The sequence below is a fragment of the Fundulus heteroclitus genome, chromosome 20 (assembly GCF_011125445.2).
Source record: "Fundulus heteroclitus isolate FHET01 chromosome 20, MU-UCD_Fhet_4.1, whole genome shotgun sequence".
Lineage (NCBI taxonomy): Eukaryota > Metazoa > Chordata > Actinopteri > Cyprinodontiformes > Fundulidae > Fundulus > Fundulus heteroclitus.
This window is the reverse complement of record NC_046380.1, coordinates 29,207,594-29,234,353: the sequence shown is the minus strand read 5'-3', so window position 1 is coordinate 29,234,353 and position 26,760 is coordinate 29,207,594. Positions and strand designations below refer to the sequence as shown.

The 26,760-nt window shown below is 42.2% G+C and overlaps 1 protein-coding gene across 9 annotated transcripts in view; it reads left to right on the top strand.

Moving 5' to 3' along the window:
• LOC105931736 (calmodulin-binding transcription activator 1) overlaps positions 1–26,760 on the top strand; it is a 101,650-nt gene that overhangs the window by 30,436 nt on the left and 44,454 nt on the right. For all 9 annotated transcript variants that reach the window (XM_036152223.1, XM_036152220.1, XM_036152222.1 and 6 more), the window contains exons 4-5: positions 15,950–16,017; positions 25,034–25,169. In XM_036152223.1, coding sequence (XP_036008116.1) covers positions 15,950–16,017; positions 25,034–25,169 — 204 coding nt within the window. The remainder of the gene's footprint in view (positions 1–15,949; positions 16,018–25,033; positions 25,170–26,760) is intronic.

Below are 26,760 nucleotides of genomic sequence, written 5' to 3'. Positions count from 1 at the left end.
TCTCTGGCTAAACTGTTTTGTAATGTTTGGAGCAAAATCACAGATAGATCACTAATTTGCGGAAGTGTTTGCTCACAGTTTGAGCAAACAGGAAAATATGGCAACAATAGGATTTCCCCAGTCCAAAAACAAGTATTAACTACTGAGGAGCCTAGCCGCACTATTACATCTTGTTGGCAGCACGTGTCTTCTGGCACTATATTTATCTGAACCTTGCCAGGTTGCAGCTTATGCAGCGCCTTATAAAAGTATTCATACCCCTTAAACATGCCCACATTTTGTAGGGTTACAGCCACACATTTTAATGTGTTTTATTGGAACTTTATGTGATTTAGATGGTTTTACAGTGAGTGTAAACCGTGGTGCATAATTGGGAAGTAGAGAACAAAAAAAGGATTTATCATTTTATAAATCCTGTGTGAAAAATGTGGTTTTCATTTATCTTTAGACACCCTGATTCAGTTTTTTGTAGAACTACTTCTGGTGGGTTTTCCCTCAGATTTCCACAGCTAAAGACATATTTTATTTTCCTTTATTTTACTTTGATAATACCTAAAACTTACACAAAAAAGACAATTTACTCTTATAGGCATCTGTTAACATCCACCTTCAAGCCTTTCCACAGATTTTCAATTGGATTTTGCTCTTTTATTTGAGTGGGCCTTTCTAACACATGAGTATGCATTGATCTAGACTAAACCATTGTAGCCTTGGCTTTATTAGCCTTGTTGTGCTGGAATGTGAACCTCTGTCCCAATTTAAGTCTTGGTAGCACTTTTTTTGAAGTGGTGTGCATAAGAGTGATATTACACTGTCATAAACATGACATAATACCTGTCATGAACATGAAGGAGTCTTTATCAAAGTTAACAACTGTTGTCATTAAGTGTCATTCAGTAAATGGTGACACTTTTAATGCAAAGTTGACATTGTTAAAATGCCTTTGTTTTGACAACTTGACATTAACCAATGAATCATAACCCATCATAAATATGTCAAAACTGGTCCAATTATAAACCTTTGAAAGGTTATTTAGATTACACTGTCATATGTGATTGGTCTTAACTTCGGCTGTCTTGAGACCATTTTAAGTTTTATTTTCCCATTACCTCAAGTAAAGTTGAACAAGTAGGACTGGTTGCAAAGATGTGATTAAGTGGTTTTATACTGACAAATGACATTTTTGGTTCTGTTACAGTCAAGTTGTCATAACAAATACATTTTAAACAATGTAAACTTTGCATTAAAATTGTTATAATTTACCAAATGACACTTAAGGACAACAGTCAGACACATTAATACTGACCCCTTCATGTTTATGACAGTGTGATGTCAGTCTTAGGCTCACCCCTCAAATAAAGTGTTACCAAAGTCTTCTGCAGCCTGTAAAGGGGATTTGTCAGGACTGTCCCGTATTTAGCTCCATCCATCTTCCCACCAACTTTTACCTGCTTTCCTGTCTTTGCTGAAGAAAACTATTTCCACATCCAGATACTGCCATCACCATGTTACACAGGGCGATTGGTGTTTTCAGGGTGTTGTCAATCTTTTCAGCCTGCATCCCCCAAAACAACAGTGCCAGAGAATAACATACATGCTTGCAGTCATAATGTCAACATTTTGTCCATACATTTTGCATACCATCGTTAGATCTCATCATTTCAGCTGGTCAAGAATGGTTATTGCACTGGGAATGAATGACTTCTTATAAATGTTTTTAGTTGCCAGAGGGACTCTATAACGCCTTCCTGAGCTCAAAGGTTCAAGCTAGCAATATTACCAGAATAAAGTCGTAATTTTATGAGAACTATTACAAGACAATGCAGTCCACAGCGTTGAAATGAGTAATGTTGAACATATTGTAAAGTTATATTTTAGTATCGGTTTCACAAATAAGGAAACACTAAACTTTTTGCAGCACACCAACATCTTAATCATTGTATCAGGACTTTGAAACGACTGTGTAAATATGACTTTATTCGCGTAATCCGATTTAATTTTTTTAATGTTCGTTAAACTTGTACTCCTAATTTTATGACTTTATTGTCGTGATTTCCAGGGGGAAACAATTCACGGAGGAGTAAGTTTTCACAATAAAATGCTGACATGTTTAGATTCATTTTTATACCCTTGCGAGAAAAAAACTTGGATATTTTTTATGTTAAAAAGTTGTGCTTTTTTGAGAAAAAAATATACAATTTTACACTATTAAATTTGCTATATTGAAACTAGGACATTTTCTGCCATTGCAAAGTCATAAATCTGCAAAGAAATAGACTTTGCAGATAAAAAAAAAAGCGATTAAACCTTGATATATTACACTTCATGTGACACAAAATGAAATTTTACAATGTAGGTCAGAATGTGGCTATGTAAAACTCATATATCTGCTGGGTTTATCAAAAATATCCCTTAGCTGCTTTCGGATATGTCCATTCCCACTGTGCTTACAGCCAGCTCGCCTCACCAGCTGTCAGCTGACCAGGCGGCGGAGGTACGCTAAACCTGGAGAGAACAGCTAGCTCCTGTAGTTGGTGAGGGGGGACCAGATTTGTGTAATACTTGCAATACCAAGATATTCTCCCACCTTGGCTGTGGATCTCTGCAGCTCCTCCAGAGTTACCGTTGGTCCCTTGGCTATTAATCTCTCCCTGCCTGACCTGTGATAATTGGACATCGGTACATGAAATGCATAAAGCTTAAGATATCGCTGTACTGTTTGAGGCACCGCAGCAATATTCTATCTTCTGCATTGAGGCTCTAGGTTACTTGCCCAACTGAAGAAATCACCGCGTTTTGAACCGAAAAGTCACAGTCAATTACGGTTTTTATGAGGCGGAAAGCTACCACGTCAGCCCAGAGTGCACTGACTGATGTCTGTCTCCTTTTTGATCAATAAAAGTGAATTAAATTAGCCATTATTAAACAGGTCTACCAGTTGTGCACGCAGTTAATGGATGGAAAACAACCAGACTATAGCAAAGAAAACATCTTCCATTGGCAACCTGATACACAGATGCCTTCTGTCTGGTCCTAAAGAGTAAAACGGTTTCCCATCCTCTCTTGTTTTTTTTTATTTATATACATGCATGGTACATTATATAAAGGTTAAAATGAAAGCTAACACCCACAGCATGAGTCACGGCGCTTGAAGGGAAGGTGATGACAGAGGGCTCTGCCTTGCACAGTGCATTATCACCGCAAACATTATGTGAAGAGGAGCCCCCTTTGGATGACGATACCACACACTTACAAACAATTAAAGGCGAGCACATTTTCAAGCGAAATGGTCTCTCGCAGAGCATGTTGTGTATAGTTAGCCATGGATGAGTGCAGCCTGTTTTTAATGCCTCGCTTCCAGGCAAATTTTAGGATGCTTGAATTTAAAATGAAACAAATTTACAAGAAATCCCAGGCATTAGCTCAGTTAGCTGCCTCCAAATGCACGTTTTTTGTTCTTGTTTTGTTCACGTCAGCAATAAAATGAATAAACGTCGGTCTGGGATTTTTAAAAAAACAATCTATTTAGCAAGATGAAAATGCTTTCATTATAAGTGAATTGCAGTCACAGTGAAATTAAATTCTGTGGGCAAGAGGTTAAATTAAATTCTTCATCTTAGTTCTGCTGCTTGTGGCGTTGTTTAATTGTCAGTAATCACTGGCAAGTGGCCAAGTAAAAGCACATCCATTTCTGAGCTTTAGGGGGGGAAAAAAAATGTTTGGGTTATTGTTGCAAATTCACTGCTGAACTCCTTGAAGCACAAGCTGGCAATCATCAGAGTGGAGAATGTATTTTATTAAACCATGTGAGGGGGGTATATCACATTTTTTGCAATACCCTGAAAGAGTGAGCGCAGGTCTAGCGCCCAGGGCTCCGTTCCAGGCAGAGACAAATCAAAAACCACACAACAGTGGAAGAAGCCTGTCACAGAAGCAGGGTTGATTTAATGCTAACGCTTGCCTAAGATTGTTTTACCTGCTTTTCCCACCTCCTGTTCTAAAGGCCCCAGGTCTGTTGTCTGTGTTAAATCGGAGATCGCATACGATTTGTACATCTGTAATTTGGTGCTTGTCTTTGGCAGTTTTTGGTTTTTAGGTTTGAGGAGGGTTAAAAATTCATGACTTCAGCACGGGTGGCTCCAAGTTTTTTTGTTTAGTTTTTTTAATATAAACTACAACCAAATGACATGAAATCTTTATTTAGCAGAAGCAAACAGAGATCTGAATTGATTTTCTTTTTTATAAAGAGACAGGAGTCCACATGAGCTTCTGGAGGTAACTAGATTTGTTTGTTTCTACAGAAATGGAGCAACGGTGAGATATTTACAGAGAGCACACACGCATACTGAGCGGTGTTTCTCAGCTGCCTGTTTCTGCTGTCTACATATTCAACTGAACCTTCTTATAACCAAAAGGGAGACTGAGCTACAGCACCATTGCATGGACACAAAAAATAGATAAAACAAAACAACAATATGATCTAATCGCTTTGATTTAAAAAGTAAATGCAGCAATTATTACAAGGCTGCAGCTAAAATAAGATGATACGTTGATTTTTGTATAACAATTGTTAGTTTCATTTTTTAGGCAACGACATACAGCGAGTGAGCAAAACACCGTTGACCCAGTCACTTTATTTAAAATCAATCATCTGTTTCATGTAGCTACTCATGTCAATGATTCGCCCGTTCCTTTTAGCTAAAGATATGTAGAGAAAGTAAGAATTATGTTCCACTTCAGTCACCAATCGTGAGATAAATTTAAACTCGGCGATAGCTTAAACAGGTCTTAACAAATGTGCACAGTGGTGGAAGACTGAGACAGAGTATGGGATAAACAGGTGATGAATTAAGTAGAGGGTTTTCAGTAAATGTGCTTGTTGCACAGAATATTATCAATGCTCTCCATTCTGCTCTGTAAAGAGCAGGCACTCACAGCTCTTTCATTTTAAATAGCCCCTTTTGCCCCCACTGCTGCAAAACTATTGGTTTACAGCCTCGAAAAATATTTTGCAGTAAAGGATTTTATAAATATGTGCAAAATAAAATGGATGACTTAGAAAGCTAAAACAATGCAACTAAAATTAATTTGTATTTTCAGATTTTAGACCAAAATAAACCATAGGCCGTGTGAGCCCTTTCCATATATGGAAAATAAAGAAATATAAAGCACATAGTTTGTTTCTGTGTCATGACTGTTTTTCAAACTGCTGACTGACTTTCTTGTAAACAAGAGAACCGTGTAGGAGTGACCGACAGTTTGCTGAAGCAGGAAATGGAGGGGCTTTCTTTGAGACAAACTCCAAATAGTCCAAACCCCAGAAGCTCTAAAGCTTTTTCTGATATCCTTTGAAAGGGAACGGTGCCGCAAGAGTTAGGAAGGTTGTCCTGTAATTTACAGATTGCTGGTTTGATCCCCTGCTCTGACTGTCTCAGTGTGTGTCCTTGGGCAAGACACATCACCAAAAATTGCCTGCTGGCGGTGGTCAGAGGGCCGGTGGCGCTGTTGAATGGCAGCCTCGCCCATGTGTCAGTCTGCCCCAGGGCAGCTGTGGCTAACGTAGCTCACCACCACCAGGGTGTGAATGAGTGAACGACTGACTGTAGTGTAAAGCGCTTTGGGGTCATCAGACTTGATAAAGCGCTTTACAAGTAAAAGCCATTTACCATTTTAAAATGATCTGGTAATATACAGATAACGAAAATAAGTTGACAATATTTTCTTGATCTGGAAAAGAAAAAAGAGTTTGACTTTTTTTTTTAAATCATCCCTTATTCCATTTCCTTCCTTCCGTCCTTCCATCCATTCTTCGTACTTATGTCCACCTTCTGTCTTTCATTGAGGTCCTCTATTATTCCTTCACTTCTCACTTTCAATCCCATCTTTAGTTCCTTTCTTCTTGGTGTCTTTCCTCTCTCCCTTCCTTGTGCCTTTGCTATCTTCCTTCTGACCTTTTTTTACTTCTTTGTGACCATCTTTGATTGGGCCTTACCTGCTTCCTTTTGCTATTATGTACTCCCATGCTTTTGTCCTTCATTTTTTTCTTGTGTGTGTGTCCTTCTTATCTCATTTCCTTTTGTCCTTCACTCCTTTTTACCTTGGGTATATCCTCCCTCACGTAATTTGTTTTCCTTCCCTTTTCCCCTTTTTTCCTAGTATCTAACTGCCATTCTGCCCCCGTGTCCCTCCTTCTTTCCATGTATCCTTCTTTCTTCCCTCCCTCCCTATATACCTCACTATGCCTTGTCGCCATTCCTTTCTTGTCTCCAGAATCACTGGATTTTATACTTTGTACTTTAAAATGGGAACTGGGAACCAAGGACTTTCCACATGAAAAAAAGTGCAGGACCACTGACATACGCTCCCATTCTTAGCTGACTGAGGAGGAGACAAACCTAAAGATCGCCACGTAGACCCATCTTTCAAATTTATTCATTAAACTCCCAAATGCTCCCCTTAACGAATGTAATTAGAATATGGTAATGAGAGAGGGCTGAACCGAGGAGTGTTATAATACACTTAGCAGCACAGAGTCAGAGGAAACAGAGGAAAGGAGTTAGAGCGAAGAGAAATGGAGAGGCTGACTGACAGGGTGCCAATTTATATCTCGTTGTAAACAAGTATTCATGCCTATGAGAGGCGCCCCCCCCCCCCACCCCCCTTCACGTCTTGTATCCGTGGCTCTCCATCTCTTCTTAGTATGCGAATCTCCTCAATCACAAAACATCAACAATCGCAGAGCAGAGATGAGTCTCAGAGGGCGGAATGACTCACGGTGAGATGAGGCGGGGGTTAACGCAACCACGGGAGACTCCTTTCAGTGAGATACCTTCCCCTCGCCACCTTTCCTTTCTCTGTCTTCTCCCACTTCCAGCAGGCAAAAGCTCACATTCTTCATTACAAATCTGAGCGTGTGTGTGGCACGCACCTTCTTCCAGTGAACTTTGCTGGAGTTTTTGAGGACTCTGACAGGCTTCATCCATTACGCCCTAGCGCAGCAGGGGATCCCAGCATTGTGTTTGACACCACACACCTGTTGGTGTCTTTGATGTGCTCCCACCTCCTCCCCACTAAGAGAGGGGTGGGGGCAGTCTCCTCAAATGCAAATCCAAGGCATAAGGAAGAAGAGGACAGGTACGGGTGCACAAGAAAAAGAAGTCTTTAAAAAAAAACGCGATTGATGTTTCCCCCCAGTGGGTTGAGTCCAACGCCTCCTTGCTCTCAAGTCGGCACTGAAAGAGTTTGTGCTACTTTCCGTATACTTTGAGGGTGTATCTTTGCGTTGCCACCTTCACTGCATGGACCTCTGTGCATTAGTGGATGAGAGGGTTGAAAAAGGCAGAGGAGAAGGGAAAGTAAAGAGGTCAAACCGAAAAGAGAGTGAGTGAAAGAGACAGGCAATTGGATCACGGTTATTGGATTGTTATTATTTTTCAAAAACAGAGTCAGTCATCTTTCCTGTAACCAAGATATCACCTAATGCCAAATGTAACCAGGGTACAGGGCAACCAAAACATTTATTGCAACAGAACCTCAAGGTTGATCAGTCCCAGACCGACCCAGCTGGAGAAGACTTCCTGTCAGATTTGCTGGTTCTCTCTGACTGAACCCAGCTTCACGCTCCTCTGCCACCTGTGTTTCCTGGAAGAAAATAAGGTCAGGAGGAGTGATCAGTCAATCAGAGGCACACTTGGGTAACATGAGAATGTTTATGTAACCCTAGCCAATAAAAAATGGATTATCGCTGTTTTTCACTGTCTGGAGAGAGGGAGAGAGAGAGAGAGAGAGAGAGAGAGAGAGAGAGAGAGAGAGAGAGAGAGAGAGAGAGAGAGAGAGAGATAAATGTCAACAATGTAACCAAGATACCCTCATTTTTTCACATTCAAGGTTTCAAACATATATTCATTCCAGTGAATAGAAACAAGTTGCATATTTCCAGCTCATCAGTACAGCAGCGGTTATGTTGTGTTTTGGGTTTCTGAGTTTATAAATGAGTAAAATGAAATCATGTGTATATGACAAGCATAACATTTGACAAGGTCATAACCACGTTCACGTTTTGTACATTCTGGGATACCACTTGTAGAACAAGCAAGGGTATTTTGAAGTGACCCTTGAGTTGTCAAATCTGGTCCAATGCATCTTGGTCACATCTGTGCATGTCATGCAATGTGCCTGTGTGCCTGAGCCTGTGCGACAAAGATGAATGGGATCCTGGTCTCTTTCCTGACTGGGTGGCAGAGGTTCGTCAACGCTGAAGGTCAGACGTTACCCTCTGCAGATAGACCCGCATGTAACACGTGTGTCTTTGCGAGAAGTCTCATGTTTGTCCATGTCTTACTGACACACCAATGGGGTTGGGGGCAAACAAAGCCCCGAGAAGTGGTGATTTTATTTCCTTTATTCGTCTTGCAACCGGCAACTTATGCATTAGCAACCCATTTGTATCTGTGAGGAAGTCTCTCACGGCCGTGTTTGAGTGCATGTATGTTGCTTAGAGAGTGATGAGGTGTTAGTATGATAAACACAAAGCGAGCTCGAGAGGAATTCTGATCAGGGGCTTTGCAACAGTTGTTATGGAAACAGCATTAAGCAGTTGTATTAGCCAGCTGAGGTAATATAAGGGCTCTTGAAAGTCACACACAGCAGGGAGCAAGGCAATTTGGGAGAATACTACAACCTACACTTTATTTCTCATAGTTTACAATGGACTTGGATAAAATGTTATTGCATGACTTAAACAGAGCAAAACAACCCCGTCGTTGTTCATTGTTCTCTCTGTTCAGGGCTATGTGGTATAATTAGTATGGTTAAAGACACAGAGGACAAAACTCCTTATTGGTCTGGTTTACAATAGAACATCTTGTCTTTTGAGGTGTAATCGTCTTTGCACCATGATCTTTATTTTAGAGGCTTCTAAAAACTGCTTCATCATAGAGGAAGTCAGAGTTCAAGAAATGTAAGTTTAATAGACCTAAAATAGAATTGTAACTTGGAGAATTTGGGCCTTTTTCATTTACAATCACCAAAAAGTAATTAAGCGCTTTGATACTTTGCACCTCAGACAGTAATTCAAAATCTATTTGGGAAAGTGTTGCTACAGGGTTTATGCATAAAATTCAGAGAGATAAATAGTTTTCAGATTGTTCCAGATGATTTTAGTCAGGCTGGTCACTGAGAACAACAGTTAAAATACTCCCCTGGCTTTCTGGCTTGCAACAGGAAAACGGATTGGTCTTAGTTGAGTTGCATCTCAGATTCTTAATGGGATTTAGGTCTGGGCTTTGACATATGAAGATTATTTGATCTAAACTTTTCCATTGTAGTTCTGGCTTTTGCTTTTGCTCAAGTCACTCAATTCAATTCTGAAATATTTTATTAATCTCAAAGTGAAATAAATGTTTTCATAACTCATGTAGTAGTTCTTTTTGCAAAATGTTGTTGTAGGTGCTGATAGCTGCAGGCAAGAAGGATTTTCTGTAGCTATCTATCTTACAGCGGATCTGGATAAGCCTCTAACTGAAGACAATCTGTTGTTGTGCAACAGGCTGATGAAGAGGATGCTCAGGGTCGTCCATAATGTTCTTCATTTTATTTTTTTTCATCTCCAGAATTTCTGTAGGAGGCCCCAGAACAGAGCCAGGTTACTTTATCAGGTTGTTGAGCTTTTTTGTCCATTGGCTCTGATCCTGCTATCCTAACAGATGATGGCAGAATAGATCACACTCTCCACAACACTTATTAAAGATCTGCAGCATCTTGAGGGATTGCTTCAAAGCCACGGACAATGCAGATGACTGTCCCTGTGGCTCTACGCTCTTTCAGGTGGAGTGAATAATGCTTGTCAATCTGCTGGGTTTCCTTAGATAGGAATCTTTTTGACCAATCCAATCTGTATAATCTGATTGAATTTGACTTTGTAAAGTGCCTTGAGATGACATGTATCATGAATTGGCACTATATAAATACAATTTAATTGAACTGAATTGATGCAAAGACTGAATGACCTAAGCCTCTTAAGGAAGTCTGCAGTCCACAGTCTGCTCTGTCACTTCTTGTAGACAGCTTCATAGTTGCATCTCCAGTCTAGTTTGTTGTCCAGGGGAACACAGAGGTATTAATATTCCTCCACCACCTCCACTTTATCTCCCAGTATGGTAATAGTGTTGGTACTATTCCTGCTTCTCCTGAAACTACAATAATCTCCTTTATGTTATTAACATTCAGGATGAATATTTCCTCACCATGCCACAAAGCGGTCCACCAGCTCCCTGTGCTCAGCTTCTTGTCTCTGATGAATCCGACTGCAGAGACATCTGAGTATTTATGTAGATGGGGTATTTAAAGTGAAAAAGAGTGGTAAGAGCACAGTTCCCTGTGGTGCTCCTGTGCTGCTGACTACCTGGTTAGACACACAACCTTTGAGTCTCACAAACTTTGTCAGGTAGCCTCTGATCCAGGCAATTGTTATGGCTTCCGCCTCAGTGTTTTGGAGTTTCTAAAAGAGCAAACCAAGCTGAATTGTGTTAAATGCACTGGAGAAATCATAGACGATCTTCACAGTGCTGTCTGCGTTGTCTAAGTGACAGTGGGTTTGTAGAAGCAGGTGTATGATGGCATCTCCTACTCCATGGCAACAGGCACACTGCTGGGTGTCCTGATAGTGGCTTGTTTGCTTACTCAGGTGGGTCAACAGGAGTCTCTATATGACCTTTGTTCTGTGGGATGTCAGGGCAGCAGGTCTAAAGGCATTGAGAACTGATGGGTGAGTTTTCTTTGGTACCAGAACAATGCAAGGGGGTTTCCATGACACTGGAACCTGCTCCATGGTCAGACTAAGGGTGAAGAGGTGCTGTAAAATCCCAGAGAGAGCTGCTTTGCACAGGCCTTCGGGACTCTGGGGCTGACACCATCTGGACCTACAGTCTCATTCCAGTTCAGTCTCTCCAGCTGCCTCTTCACTTGACGTCTAGAGACAGAAAAGTGGAAAGGGGGAAGCAAAGGGAGCATCCGCATCTTCCGATTTGGTTGAGAACAAGCACATAGAACCAGAAGAGTCCCTGAAGGAGATGGAAGATAAAACATTTGAGGTGTGACAGGAAAGCCTTGGGTCAAAGTATGGTGGGATGTCTGTTTGGCTGTGGACACGAGAGAAGGATGCCAAGGTTGTTCCTAAACTGAATCAGTTCAGTTCAGTTCAGTTCATTGATTCTGTCCAGATTTCCATCTGTCTGATCTGCCTTGTGTTTGAAGCCTGTGATCTTCTTCTTCCCTGACCACACATCTCTTATATTGTTCTGCTGGAGCTTACTCTCCAGCTTCTTCCTGTACACCTGTCCTGTCTCGTATATCGACTCCATATTCACCAATAATTCCCTGTCTCCCTCCCTGAAGGCTCTTTTTTCTTGTTCAGCAGCCTCCTCAGGTCACTGGTAAGCCATGATTTGTTATTGGCACTGTTTTGGTGGGGATAGTGTTATCCACACAGAAGTTTATGTAAGTTATAAAACTAAAAGTTATTTGATCTTCATTATGCTCTGTGTGTCATTCTGTTCTCCATCATACCGCTGAGGCCCCCGATGGCTCAGGGGGGACTTTATTTTTCAACTGGGAGACTTCTGAAGACGTCTGAATACACTTTTCAGATTTTTGTGAACATTTATTAAAACGGTGTATCATTTTCCTATGTGCTTCGCAATTGTGCAGCACTCTGTCAGTCTATCATATAAAAAACTAGATTAACATCCGTCTAAATGTGAGATTGGATCAGAATAAACACCGCATGGCAACCCACAAAATAATATTAACATTAATAAAGCGATGGCAGCGTTGTGGACATTGTCTGTTAATACGAAACCCCAGCAGGGACGTTCTGGAAACGAGAGCGGCGTCGGAGGAGCTATAGGAGCAAGTTTCAGCATCAGCAGACCTCTCCTAGTCTTACTGCTAATGCACTTCTTCATCAACACACACACACACACACACACATGCGCACGAGACTTGCCGTGCACTAGAGGAGAGGCAGGTATGGATTGTGTAGTTAGAAAGGACACTTCAGTTTGTTACCTCGTGTTCTGCCAAAATAAACTGTTCAATGCCAAATGATTTCTGTTGTGAGCCAGCGGCGGCTTTCATTTGAGGCACTTCGAATGGATGTGACAGTTCCAGTTTGAAGACAGCTCTGTTTCCCCCAGATCTCTGTCGGGGTGATGCTCATCATTAGACTTCAAACGCGCACACAGCTCCCTCTCACACGAACACATCTATACATCCCAGCCTGTGGTCAGACCCTGCTAAGTGAATTTCCCAGGGAGAAGCTCCTGGATGAGTCTGTCGGATGAATAGGTGAACACCCCCCCCCTCCCCTCCCTGTAAAGTCCCTCCCCTCCAGTGGTATCCTCCCTAAGGCGCTGTGAATGTGTTTGTATGTACACACGCGCGTCTTAGTGGCTGCCTTTCTGTACATGCCACCAGTTTCTCGGAGGGAGATGGTCTCAGTGAAGCGTGAGTGGGAGGCTGATTTCCCCAACTGCAGTGCTCTTTCCAATCTAACTTCCCACTCATGCTCCCTGCTTTGTTAGATATTTCTTAAGTAACTCTCTCTTCCACGCACTCACACGCACGCGCGCACGCCCGCCGACAGAAATAGGCGTGTGTTCAGGGGAAAAGAGCTCGTATGCATGTATTGTTGCACCCAGACACGCAGAATGTCTGGGTTTCGCGACCAGATCCCTGGAGGAGGATGCCTTTCCCTGCCCGTGTGCCAGTTCACAGCTAACACACACTTACACACACACACACACACACACACACACACACACACACACACACACACCTTCAGTCACAGTATTCCTGTAGGGTCAGCGTGTCACCAGGCATGCTCACAGTGCTCCATCACTTCCTTCCACTGGGACAATAACTGTGACTTCCTGAGGATCGACCTTCACCAACTCACTTCTGTCACTCTTCACACGGGCATGTGTGTGTGTGTGTGTGTGTGTGTGTGTGTGTGTGTGTGTGCTGCCAGGGGGAGTGAGCAGCAGCAGCAGCAGCAGCAGTGTGTGCTTGTGCATGTGTGTGTGGGTGTGTTTCAGAGTGTGTGTCAGGCTGCCTTTTTCAGCTGACTCCTCTGTTTCTGGTTTTTTAATGGCTCTTATGGGGCAGGCCTTTAATTGTAAGTCTCTCTCTCTCTCTCTCTCTCTCCCGCTCTCTCTGTCTTAATCCTCCCATCCTTCTGTCCACCCTCCCTCCTCCACCTCCTCATCGCCTCCCTCCTTCTCCCCTCTGCTCCCGCCTCCTGCTGGCTGACAGTCACTAGGGGAGCTAGAGTGCCAGTGGAGGCTGTATAGGATATTGACTTGCTGCGGAGTGGTTTGGGAGGAGGAGAGGTGGCTGCCTGTCACAGCTAATGAATAGATGCATAAATGAATGAGGCACTCCGTGTGTGCGCGCGTGTGTGTCTATGTGTGTGTCATTGTCTCATGCTATGGCTACTTGCAATAGGATTCTAAGCACTGAACTTTTTCACATGTTGGAATTGTAAACAAAGCGACGCATATTTGCGAATTTCAGAAAAGGGAGTCATGTTTTACAACACTCCGATGTAGCTATGGATGTTTTTGTCGGACGTCCTGCTGGATGGTTAACCTTCGCCTCAGCCTGAAGTGTTTCCCAGCCTCTAACTGGCCTTTTGTTGCACGACCGTCCGGTACTTAGCTCCCTCCATCCTCTCATAAATTCTGACCTGCTTCCCTGTCTCTGCTGTTGCTTTCTCGTGGTTCACTTTTGGAGATTGTGTGAACAAGGTCTTAAAAAGCATCAGTTCTCTCTCTCTCTTACGGTTCGTCTTTGCAAGCAGCTCAAAAAAAAGTTTCATTTGGGTTTTTTTCTGTTTAGAGCACCTCCATCCACATTTTTTTCGTGTTTTTCAAATGTTTGTGGCAAACTGTAAAAATGACTTCTGTTCTTTCACAAATGGCTTTCTTTGTGCCTGTTTTCCATATATATGTGGAGTGAGCGGCTGGCTATGGTTTTCCTGTTGAGAGGTTGTCTGACCTGCGTTGTGTATTTCTGCAGCTCTTCCAGCGTTACATTAGGCCAATCGGCTGCTTCCCATATCAATGCTGTCCTTGACCTGTCTGTCAGTTTTAGGTGAACAACCATGTCTTGGCTGGGGGACATCCATACACTTTCCACATTCAGATGATAGATCGACCAGTGCTCTGTGAGATTTTCAAAGATGGGGATAATGTTTTTTTCTATAACCTAACCCAGCCTCAAACTTCTCCACAACTTTATCCATTGGTCTTAACAATAATGTCTGTTCACCACTATTCTCTAAGAAACCTCTGATGCCTTACACACAGCAAGGCTATTTTTACTTATTACGTTTCTAAAGACAGTTGGTTGCGCCGGACTTTATTTCCGGGGGTCACATTAAAAGGCGTAACACAAATGCATGCCACTTTGATTTGGTCTACCTTCTATAACTCCAATAAAATACATTCAAGTGTGTCGTTGTAACATTACGCATGCAAAAACAGTTGAAGCGGCGTGTATACTTTGTATTCATGTGCAGATTGTATGTGCAGTCCTCTGAGCCTTTTATGTGCCTCATATAGACACACTTTCTCAAGCTTGATATTGATAATCATCAAGGGCGTGATAACAGTCTCTCCCACACCCACACATGCATATATGAATACTCCTATAAATTCAGAATGAGACAGTTGGGGGGTGTGGAGGTAAGGATCAAACTGAGGATACCAAAAAAAAAAAAAAAAAACTCCAATCCAGTTAAGTGCCAGCACCCTCCAGCTGCTCTGTGTTTTTCCCTGGCACTTCCCCCCCCCCCCTCCACATCTCAAATCTTTTGTCACATCGGTGTCGAGCCGGAGAGCTCTCATGCCAAACTGGGACACACACCAAGACACACAGAGGATAATAGAGAAAGAAAGTCTAGAGAGGAGACTGTTGATCTGAGGGGGCAGATGAAGGAGTGCTGGAGTGTTGATGTCGTCCTCACTATTGCTTTGTGCCACATTTCAAAAGCTGATTGCCTTAAGAGGATAATTTACATTTCATAGTCTTTCACAACAAGTGGGTGAGATGGGAGTCAACGATAGATGGATAGAGAGTGATGTTTGAAGGAGGAAACCAGAGGTGAGAAAGTTCACCGAGCAAAAAGAAAAGGCGGAGTTGCACAAGCAACTAAAGAGCATGAGGTACAAACACCTTCAGTTTCTTTTGGATACAATTCTTCCTGTGTATGTTTGTGGGTGTGTGTGTTGGTATGAGTGTGTGTATTTGGATGTTTTTTCGTTTTTTTTCCCCCCGCTCTCGGTAAAATGCACCTGTGTGATTCGAGCCTTCCCTTTTCTTGTTGGATTCATATGAGCAAGAAAAGAAGAATTGTGAAGAGGAGCGATGAGGAGATGAGAGGCGAGCCGGAGGAATTAAGATTAAAGTTAGGAAGAGGCTTTATCTGAATGGCAAGACTGCAAAGCTGCAAAGTGCAAGAAAACTTTTCCTATCACTCTCCCAGCTAGTGTACAGGCCTGTACCCCCTGTGTATGTGAACGTATATGTGTGTGTGTGTGTTTATATAGTGCGAGTGTGTGTATTTAGGAGATAGCTTTTCCTCCCTGGTGGAGGAGGCAAAGTGTGATTGGTTGTTGGCCCTGGGGGTCTGTCCTCTCTATCTGCCTCCTCACTGGCTGCTCTGTGACCAATCAGGTGGCCGAACTTCACCTTGGCAATCAGATAGTGACACTCTCTCGGTGGGCATCAGCAGGTCATCTGGAAATACTTGTTATGTGTTATCTCCCTGTGACACACACACACACACACACACACACACACACACACACACACACACACACACACACACACACACACTGCTGATGTACACAAACCAATACAGCCTCTCTGTCTTTCTCTGCCTGTCTAGGAGATTGCTGCATATCTCATCACTTTTGAGAAACACGATGAGTGGCTGACGACATCGCCAAAAACCAGGTGAGCAGAGAGCACAAGTTAATTTCCACACACGTGCGGCGGTCTGTGTTTAACCCTGTTTCATTTTCTGCACCAGAATGTGTATTACAAACAGGGGATTTCCTGATAAGGCTTTTATGTCCCAGATACAGAACGGAGTCCCTACCGATGAGGCATTCGCCTAAGTAGGGATTTATACTTTATTAGTTAATAAAATTAAAGCAATTTAACTGCTTCAAACAATATTAGCTTTAAAATACCATGCCATAAAACACAATTTAACTCAGGCCATTCCAGACACTACAGTTTCCGTTTTCCTTAAATGGGACAACTGGATTTTGTACATCAGGAGTTTCCGCAGGTCAGTCTTATGTTATATTTGAGTCAACACATAGAGCTAAACCCGCGTCACACTCCTGCTGACGACATGTTATTGCTGAGAAACTTGTTGAGGACCTATGTCTGCCAGTGTTTGGGCAACTTTCGATATGTTCACTCAAACATTTTGTATAAGTCCTGGTAGAACAGGCACACCATGTGCAGAGACTATAGTTGTCCAGGGTTCAAGTCCATTTGCTACATGTCTTCTCTGTCTCTCTTTATCCTCTTTCCTGTCACACAACTGTTCAATACAGGCTACTAGAGCCAAAACAATCTTATAGAAAAAAGAATTAATTTTAATCTATATAGCAGCAATTCACAACACAGGTCATCTCAAAGCAGTTTACAAGGTCAATTCAATCAAATCATCCAGGTAGTTAGGTTATTCCTATTTAAGGAAACCCAGTAGATCGCATCAAGTCTTGACAAGCAGCATTCACTCCTTCTGAATGAGCTCATAGCCACAGTGGATAGTCATCTGCGATGTGTTGCTGACTTTGCAGCAATCCCTCATACTGAGCATGCATGTAGCGATGATGGAGAGAATAACTCCCCTTTAACATAAATAAACTTCCAGCTGAACCAGGCTCAGTGTGAACGGCCATCTGCCTCGACCGACTGGGGGTTAGAGAAGACAGAGCAGAGACACAAGAGCACTGATCTAGGAGTAGTTTCCATATTAGAGAGGGTAGTGTCAGACTAACTCCATAGGTAGTCGTGTCTAGGTCAGAAACACAGCTAAGCAGTTAAGCTTTGAGCCAGTTTTCTGGTCAAGAGGATGAAAGAGAGCATATACAGTCAGTTGCAGTAAAATCCCAGCCGATAGCTATGTCTACGAGAGAAACAGGATTACTCTGAGAGACAGGGCCATCTGTATCATCTATAAAATGAAGTTGTTGACAGCAGTTGCTCAGCCAATCTGCCCCCCCAGAATGTTGTCACAGCTAAACAGAACGCTACACCAGATGTAATTACTATAAAGAGAAAAAACAAAGATAGCGTAAAGTTAAACACTGAAATAAAAACAAATAATGCAAAACTGGAGAATAGGAGAATGTAGCAAAGTGATGGAAATAGGTCTTAATGTCCTCCTGCAGCATAACTATAGAGGTAGCTCAGGATAACCTAAGCCACTCTAACTATAAGCTTTATCAAAAAGGAAAGTTTTAACCCTAGTGTTAAAAGTAGACAGGGTGTCTACCAAAATTGGGAGTTGGTTCCACAGGAGAGGAGCCTGAAAACTAAAGGATCAGCCTCCCATTCTACTTTTAGAGACTCTAGGAACCACCAGCAGACCTGCAGTCTGAGAGCGAAGTGCTCTGTTAGGAACATACGGGGTAATCAGAGCTCTGATATATGATGGAGCTTGATTATTAAGGGCTTTATGTGTGAGGAGAAGTTTAAATTCTATTATTGATTTAACTGGAATGAAGGGAACCTAACATAGAAGAAATATGATCTCTCTCTCTTTACTTTTCATCAGAACTCTTGCTGCAGCATTTTGGATCAGCTGAAGGCTTTGAACAAGAAAAAAAAAAACACTTGTTAAAGTCTTATGTGGAGTATAAATATAACCAAATACCAAAGTTGTATTTAGCATACATAACAGCTTTAACAAATAAAATATACCTTTATCTACCTAAGTTTCCAGAGTTTCAATTACATCTATTGTTAACCTAGCTTTTACATCTTCAAACAGCATACATTATAAACAGTTACTGACAATAGCTTTTAACCAATCACTGAACTCCCTATTTTAACGGCAAATAATTTCTACACTAAGTACACACTACTGCATAACTAATGTCTCATTAACAAATTCTGTTTTTCTTACTAGTTTCAGATCTATCAAAAATCAATCTGTAAGGTAAATTCTCTTTGTCGGGAAGCCGTCTTTCTGCAGATTTAGAGAGCAGCAAAGAGTAACAAATTATGCAAAAAGATGGCCTCAAGATAAAGGAAGGAAGTTGCAGCAGCCAATACAGTTTCTTCCCTGTGGAAGTCATTGCAAACAGGTGAAAAATGCGTAAAATACCAAAGCAAATCGTGCCTCGCTGGCGCATAAATAGAAAAACAATAGCTATCAGGAGATGAAATCAGTAGAAGACTGACTGGTGGATAACTAACTGCCATGATCAGGACACGGATCCAACACTTGGGATCTAATCTCTGTTATAAACAAATTATATCCTGCCATTCATGTACAGAGAAACTGAATCCAGTTTTGGAGTTGCTTCAGGAGCAAATGCAAGGAAACCGCTGGGATTTGATAGTGAAATTAAAGGGAAATCAAAGAACAGGATGACATTGAGATGTGAGGTATATGTGAGAAAAAAAAGGGTTTATCAAAGACATCCTATCATTGGTTTGACAACATTACTCTGGATATGTTTTTCCACCAGAAAAAAAAAATCTCTGTGTCCGCATGATCAACAGAATATCCAGCAAAAGCTCCCGAGCTGCATGACATAGACGTTTACCCCATGTAGGAACAAATAGAACGATCCAACTGAGAATGCAAAAGATTCTCTGTTGTAACTCTCTTCTTCTTTTCTTTTGACATTTACTACTTTGTTCACTGTTGTTTGCATGTCTTAAAACGTTTCTGGATAAAACTCTGGTGTGAGAAGTAGCCTGCATCTCAATTTCCATCTGCAAACCTTGAATAGATAAATACAAAAACAAAAAAATTCACAAATCTCCATTTCAGAAAAGTAAAAAAAACAAAAAAACTTCACTTAGTAATCTTAATGTGACTAAGATGTGCAAATGCATCAAAAATAGTTTGTTTTGCAAAGTCTCTGTGTTAGAGTGCCCACGTTTGTGCTTTCCTTTCATGCCTAGAACAACTTTTTAATTCCTCTGACTTGAAAATGTCTCAAAACCATCTTTCAAGGTTCTGGTCTCCACCAACCTACTGTCAGGCAGTAGAAACTGCAGAGGATTCATACAGTATGGTTCACATCTTCACTCAGTGAGGTCATAAGGGACCCCGGAGTAAATTCTCAGCAACGATATGAGCTATGCTCTAACATTGGTTTAAGGCTCGTGAGTCATCCGGCAGGGAGAAATTAAACAACAGAGGCGGAAAAAGCTGAAAAAAAAGAGAGAGATCGTTGGTCAAGGGAAACATCTCTGCTAATCCTTTTAATAAAAAGCCAAATTACAAATCCAAATATTGTTCAAAGCACATACAAAGATTGCAATTTAATCTGACTGAGAGGGGTTTATGTTTGGATGAATAAAGAATCTGGAGCTCTACTACTGCCTTCATCCCAATAGTGAAATATGTGCGTGTGTGCGTCTGTGTGTGTGTGTGTGTGAGTGTGTGTTATAGAGAGAGAAAGAAGGGGGGATGTTATTGCTGTATAGACCTATGTCCTGCTTAGAAATGAAGAAATTGTGCATTACAGTGGTCGAGCTGCATGTATTTCACAGAACAACATATTGTAAATGTTAAGCAGTTGATATTTCAGAATGACCCAGTCTAAGTCTTGACCTTTATCCAAACTAATACGTCGTTAGGGTCTATTTGAAGAAACTGGTGTCAAATACAAAGTTTAAGAAGCTTTGTGAAGAGAAATTGGTAAAAAAAATGTATCTATGCTTATGAACAGATCTTAAGGTACACCTTTCTTGCGAAGTTGACATGAATATGTACAAATTGTGATAAATTGTCGCTGTGGTGGAGTCATCTGCTATAATTTAGTTCCAGTTTGAAGTGGCATTATAACAGAAGCCTCTTTTTCACGCTGGCTAGACAACATGTCGGCCCAAATTCTTGCAGTAGATGGAGGTTTACTTGACTTAAAGGACTGCGCTGTTTTATACCTCACTGCAGAAATGCACACAAGAAACAGAAGGTTCTAAGAAGACAACTTGCTGGAAAACCCACTTGAGAAACCACACCATACGCATGGCTTGCAATACAGTTTTCAAGTGGTGGACATGACAACAGACTGCAGTTTTATTCAAGAAAGGACCATGCAAATATATATATATATATATATATATATATATATATATATATATATATATATATATATATATATATATATATATATATATATATATATATACAAAGAAAGGGAGAGAGCATCCTTTCAGCTGCTCCCTTATTCAGGGGTCGCCACTTGAAGTCATTACAGCTTGCGCACCGTCTTGGCAGAGTTTTTAAGCTGGATGCCCCTTTGTGACGCCACCAGGTTTTGAACCCGGGTCTCCCCGAATCAAACGAATGAGGACTAGAGGACGACTGAGAGGCATTACAGAAAAAGCTTTCAAGCCACACGATGCAAAATCTGTATCAGTCATTCAGTCAATGAATCATCGTAGTTTAATCTCAGTGAGTAAGTGCCTGTGTTTGATTAAAACATTAGTAATGTACGTCAACTGTCTCCTGCCTCCGTCCTGCTAACGGCCCACTCCACATGTAGAGAACACTCCAGAACATGAGCGGACTGTAAAGCTCCTAGTCAGCTGGAAATGGAGTATTAATGAATGTAAATGTATTAGGATAAGTGATGTATAATTCAGGCATAGGAGGGTGAGAGGGAGATTTTAAAGGGAGGAGCAGCATGTGTATAAAAGATGGGACGTGAACAGGGATTCACGTGCCAGGACTGAATATTCATTGATCTGAGGGGACCATGAGTGGTGCTTTTCCTAGAATGGAGAGCCAAAAAGGAGAACTGCAAGAAAGCCGAGACAGAATAAAAGACTCGGGGCGGGGGGGGAAGAGGGCAAGCTGAATTATTGATGAATCACCTTATTGACATTTACTTTAGTTAATACAGATGTACTGTAGGTATATACTGTGAAAAAAGGGGGGAAAAAATGAAAGAGCTGGAACAAAAGAGCGACAGCTAAGAAGAAAAAAGTAAAGTGAGGCAAGTGAATCGGTCACCTTGTGCCCTCATTTCTGATTACTGACACTGTTGAAAGACTGAGGTGATATCTGTGCGCTCTTATTGTGTCAGCCTAAGGACTCCTGTCAGGAGCAGCCGGAGGCCACCGGCACGGTTTATGTTGTGGATGGATTTCTCATTGATTGGCTGTGCTGCCATGCAGCCTCAGCCTCCCAGCAGCTGCAGCAGCAGCAGCAGCAGTCATATTGGTGTTATTGAGCAGCAGTTAGATATAATCCCATTTACACATGACACGAGGCGCGATTAGAACAGATTACACCTAATCCCATCAGATGGAAAGGAGCTCAGCTCACGGAGCCACTGACATTTACATGACTGCATTTTTTTATTTATTTATTTTTTTCGCAGGGCTTAGGAGGGGACAACGTAAAGATTACAATCAATGACCTTGATTTCTCCCGTCACTGAACTGTTTCATCTGTTCAAAGTTGCGAGAGTTACCTTCTCCTTTTTATGCGCTCGTCCTTCTCTCCTCCCTTACCGGACTCGCTCACACACCCACTCTGCCTCTTCATCTTGCTGTCGTTTTTTTTTTCTTTTCTTTTCTTTTTTTTTTTTTTCTCCCCACCATCTCCTCCCCCTTTCCTTCCCTGTTTTTGCTCTGCTACACCGTGGAACGGCTGAAAAGCTTTTTATATCCCACACATCACAGCCTAGTTACAATCAATAGCATTTATGTCTGCCTGAATCACAAGGTTCGCGAGGTGCACGCTTGGGCAACCGTCCCTGCGCGCGCTCCCACGTCGACATGTGAAACGTGCACGCGTCTGCCGCCCACACACAAACATGCGTTTGATCTCATCCATCTTCTCCGTAACATAATTAGAATCAGCAGCTCTCAGATGATTCACGCTGCTCGAGACAGAGACTATACTTGGCTTTGATCGGAGGGTGGGGGTCTCCACTCCACTAAGAAACTGGCAGGCTCGCCCCAAAACAGAACAGATTTAAGGTGTCAGAGAAAATCAGCTCACAGTAAATTCAATTTCGCTACACGCGGCCTTCTGAGTACGCCGCTATCATCTCAGTCCATATAGATGTGTCGACATGAAATTCAGAGAGGAGAGGAGAAAGGAAAGGCTGGGGTAGCACCGGGAGGAACAGACGAGATGAGAAGAACCGGAGACGAGAACTGGGGGACCGTAGGAGTAGGGGAAAAAAAATTAAACGAGGAGATGCGATAAGAGGGATGAGGACTAGAGGCTGATTGAGAAGCGAAGCACCGAGAGGGGATGGAGGAAATGTGCATCTTCTCGGGCGACTGCCTTAGAGCGGGCATTTCTGACTTTGTACTTGCAAACAATTTTAACTTTTGCACATTTGTCGGACATTATTGCGAAGAGGATGGAAAAGGATAGATGTTTTTTTTTTCGAATCATTTTGCAAACAGAATCATATGGGTTTGCATTTGCATCCTTGTCAGAGAACATTGGCGATGAGGACCAAGGAGAGCAGCAGCAATAAAGCTGTGGAGAGGTTTAACGCAGGGTTAGGTAATAAAACAAGACCCCAAGCTCTGAGCACCTTGCAGAGCACTGTTCAGTCCATCATGTGAAAATGCAAAGGGTATGGCACAACTGCAAACCTACCAAGACGAGGCTGTCCGTCTAAACTGACCAGGCCAGGCAAGCAGGGCATTAATCAGAGAGCAGCCGAGGGGTCGCGGTAACTCTGGAGGAGCTGCAGTGTAGGAATAGTTGGGGCAGCTACTGCTGGTGTCCCACAAATCTTGGTATTCACAAAAGAATGGCAGGAAGAAAGTCACAATTGACAGAAAACCATCAGAGGTCTCATTTAAAGTTTGCCACAAGCCATGTGGAAGAAGGTGTCTTGGTCAAATCACACCAAAACTGAGCTTGTTGGCCTACATGCAAAGAGCTATGTAAGGTAGAAAAACAAAGGCACTCGTAAACCTAAACAGATTATCCCCATTGTTACCCATTTTGGTGGCATCATCATTCACTGGGATGGATTTCCTTTACCAGTGAAAAGAATGCCGGTCAGATATAATGAGAAGATGGAGATTTCTTGGAGATAATTTTCTAAAGCATTAAGACTGGGATAGAGAGTTTCACCTTCTTGCAATACAAAGCCCCTGATCGTACAGAGCTACAATGCAAAGGTGTAGATCAAAGCATCTTCTATTTGTTTCAACGGTAAAAGACAAAGTTCAGACCTGTATCAATTAAGGATCGTGGCAAGAGCAAAAAAAGGATGTTTACAGACGCTCTCCAACCAATCTGATTATGCTTGAACTATTTTGCAAAGGAGAAATTAGCAGACGGGCTGCACAGTGGCGCAGTGGAAAGTGCTGTTTCCATGCAGCAAGAAGGTTCTGGGTTCAAATCCAATCCTGGCCCTTTCTGCATGGAGTTTGCATGTTCTCCCTGTGCATGCGTGGGTTCTCTCTGGGTACTCCAGCTTCCTCCTACAGTTCAAAAACATGACTGTTAGATTAATTGGCCTCTCTAAATTCTCCTTAGGTTTGAGAATGGTTGTTAGTCCCGTTTGTCTCTGTGTTGCCCTGCGATAGACTGCCGACCTGTCCAGGGTGTACCTCGCCTCTCGTCCATTGACAGCTGAAGATAGGCACCAGCAACCCTACAAGGGATAGACGTGATAGAAGATGGATAGAAGGAAATTAACAGACAATTCAGTCTCACAGATATAGCTGCACAGGAAGTGTTGTTGATGCATGCAACTATTTTATGTCTTGTTTTGTGTTGTGTGTGAATCTGTGTGAATTCTGAGCCAGCGCCTCACCAAAATTCCGTTATGGTGGCTTAATGACAATAAAGATTCTTGATGTGTTACTTTGTGTAGTGGTAAAGTATAAAAATGAAAAATCCCTCTCTAGCTGTGCCAAGTGTGTAGAGAACAGCCTTGGAGCTGTAATTGCAGAGTAATATTGACTCTGTGTGGCTAATTACAAAGGCATGCAACACCTCAGATTATTTTATTTGTAAAAAAAAAAAAAAAAAAAAACTTTACAAAATTTTGTGTTATTTTCCTTCAGCTTCACGATTATGCGCCGCTTTGTGTTGGTCTATTTCATAAAGCCCCATTAAAATAATACATTATATATATAACATTGTATTAAAGTTGTGGTGGGGACAAATTGTGCAGGCTTTTGTGGGGTATAATTGCTTTTGTAAGGCACTGTATGTTAGTTTATTGATTGTTAACTAGTCTGTTCTCTCCTCCTGGTGTCACAAGATAAGGCAGAGAAGCAGTTCTGCACACACACAGACACACAGATGCATGCACGCACACACACACACACACACACACACACACACACACACACACACACACACACACACACACACACACACCTATCCCTAATGTTTTAAAAAGTAATGATTGATCGCCGAGCAGCAGGTTTGACATTGAGCCGCGAAGAAGACACAGCAGCAGGACCTGCTACGTCTGATATCCTATTATACCTCTGCCTTTGTTCATGTATGACTCCTGGTGTGTGTCTTTGTGACTGTGTGTGTTCATCCCACCAGGTGTGTATAGAAAGGGAGCTTAGAGGCCAATGTTCTTGCTGTGCCAGTAAATCACCCTACTAAAATATTAACATGTTGGAGCACAGGGCTATTTATGTGAGGGTGGAGGGTGGGCACGTGGAACTCGCCCAAGAGTAGCGCTGACGTCAATGTGCAAAACGCTGTGTGAAGAATGCAGAGAAATGATGACAGTTTCTTTATCCTGTCCAACTGCAGGCCTCAGAATGGCTCTATGATCCTCTACAACCGTAAAAAGGTGAAGTACAGGAAAGATGGCTACTGCTGGAAGAAGAGGAAAGATGGGAAGACCACCCGAGAGGATCATATGAAGCTTAAGGTCCAGGGGGTAGAGGTAAGAGGCTGCGATGCAAAAACAAGTCGATGACAGCGCTCGCTGCTTGGCTGTCAACCTTGTCCCGAACTTAACTCCTCTCGATTCAGAGGAGACACATTACATGCAACACAGATGAACACACAATATCGCCCGCTGCTTAGTCTACGGACCAATTTGTGGCCTGAAAGTGAGTGGTGCCCCTCTTTCTTTCTCCCCCCCATCCCAACTCCTCCCAGCCCCGGTCCCTGTCTCACTCCCTCTCTCTTTCTGAAGGATAAGAGTGTGTTTGGCCTCAGGCCAGGAATGATGTCAATGCCTCCTTCAGCAGAACAGAGAGGGGTATCGATCCAGTCTCAAGGCAGCGTCTATGCATGTGTGTGTGTGTGAGTGTGTGTGTGTGTGAGTGTGTGTGTTTGAGTCACATCAGCCAGCTCAGAAATTGATTATTCAGCAGGAATGTGCCAGGAGGTGAGAGGAGTGAGCATGCATGTGTCAGAAACAGAAAGAATGAGGTGGAGAGGAGAACAACGGAGAAACTTTGATGAGGCGTACGGATGTTTACAGGGGACTCAGTGGTTTTTGCATCGAGCGTGAGCAGGAACCAGCCTTAAAAAGAGCTGTCGAGAAAAGCCGAGATCAAATATGTCGCAATTACTTACGTTCTTGACACTCCTTTTTTTTTTTTTTTTGCATTTGCATTTGCATTTCTGTGCACATGAACATCCGCAAACAAACATGCACATACAGAACAGAGTTTCTCTCCCTGGTAGTTGGTCAGTAATTGTTTGTGTCACTCCTTCCCAGAACCCCTGAAGCGAGCCAGTAAGCAGCGTGTAGAGCAGGGTATGGGAATGAAGGAACGAGCAGAGCGGCGAGATGAGCAGAGGGAAAGAATAAGAAGGATGGGGAGAGGCAGGAAGCATTAGAGAAAAACATAACCCTGGATGGAGAGCCTCCTCATATCGAATGGAAATATATGGAAATGCACTTTGCCTTTGGCAAAACACACTTTAGATAGAGAGCTGGCTACTTCTGAGAAGGGAAAAATGGCAACAAAACATGAGTGTGTACGAGCGTGAATGAGAAAGAAAACAAAACTAGCTTGAAGTGTAAATTACATACTGCCTGATTGAAAGTATTTACATTTGCCGCAATTTTGTCTTTAATAGGAGCCACTTCATACGTTCGCCTGAATGCTTGGATGTGGGTGTCTTGATTTTTGCTCACGATGGGGTGGTAATGACCTTGATGGAAGGCTTTTCTGCTTTCACTTCCTCCTTCATCTGTTAAACATTACAACTCTTCTTTTCACCAAGGCCAGGTGTTAGACGTTAATAAATCTTTTAGAGCTGACAAAAAAAATAAAAAGTTCAACAAATTGGCAAAAATTCAGAAGATACAAATCTTTATATGACCTTTGATTTGGCTCTTCATCCTACCCTTGGAGTCCCATATCAAATCAGAGTGTTAAATGTTTTGTTATGAAGGTATGGATCAGTGTGCTAACATTTGTCCAAAAAACATTTTCTTCCAGCTCGCAAAGTATTGAAGCAGTTCATACTCGACTCAATATTTTATGCCACGTTAAATATTACAGATAACTCCCAAA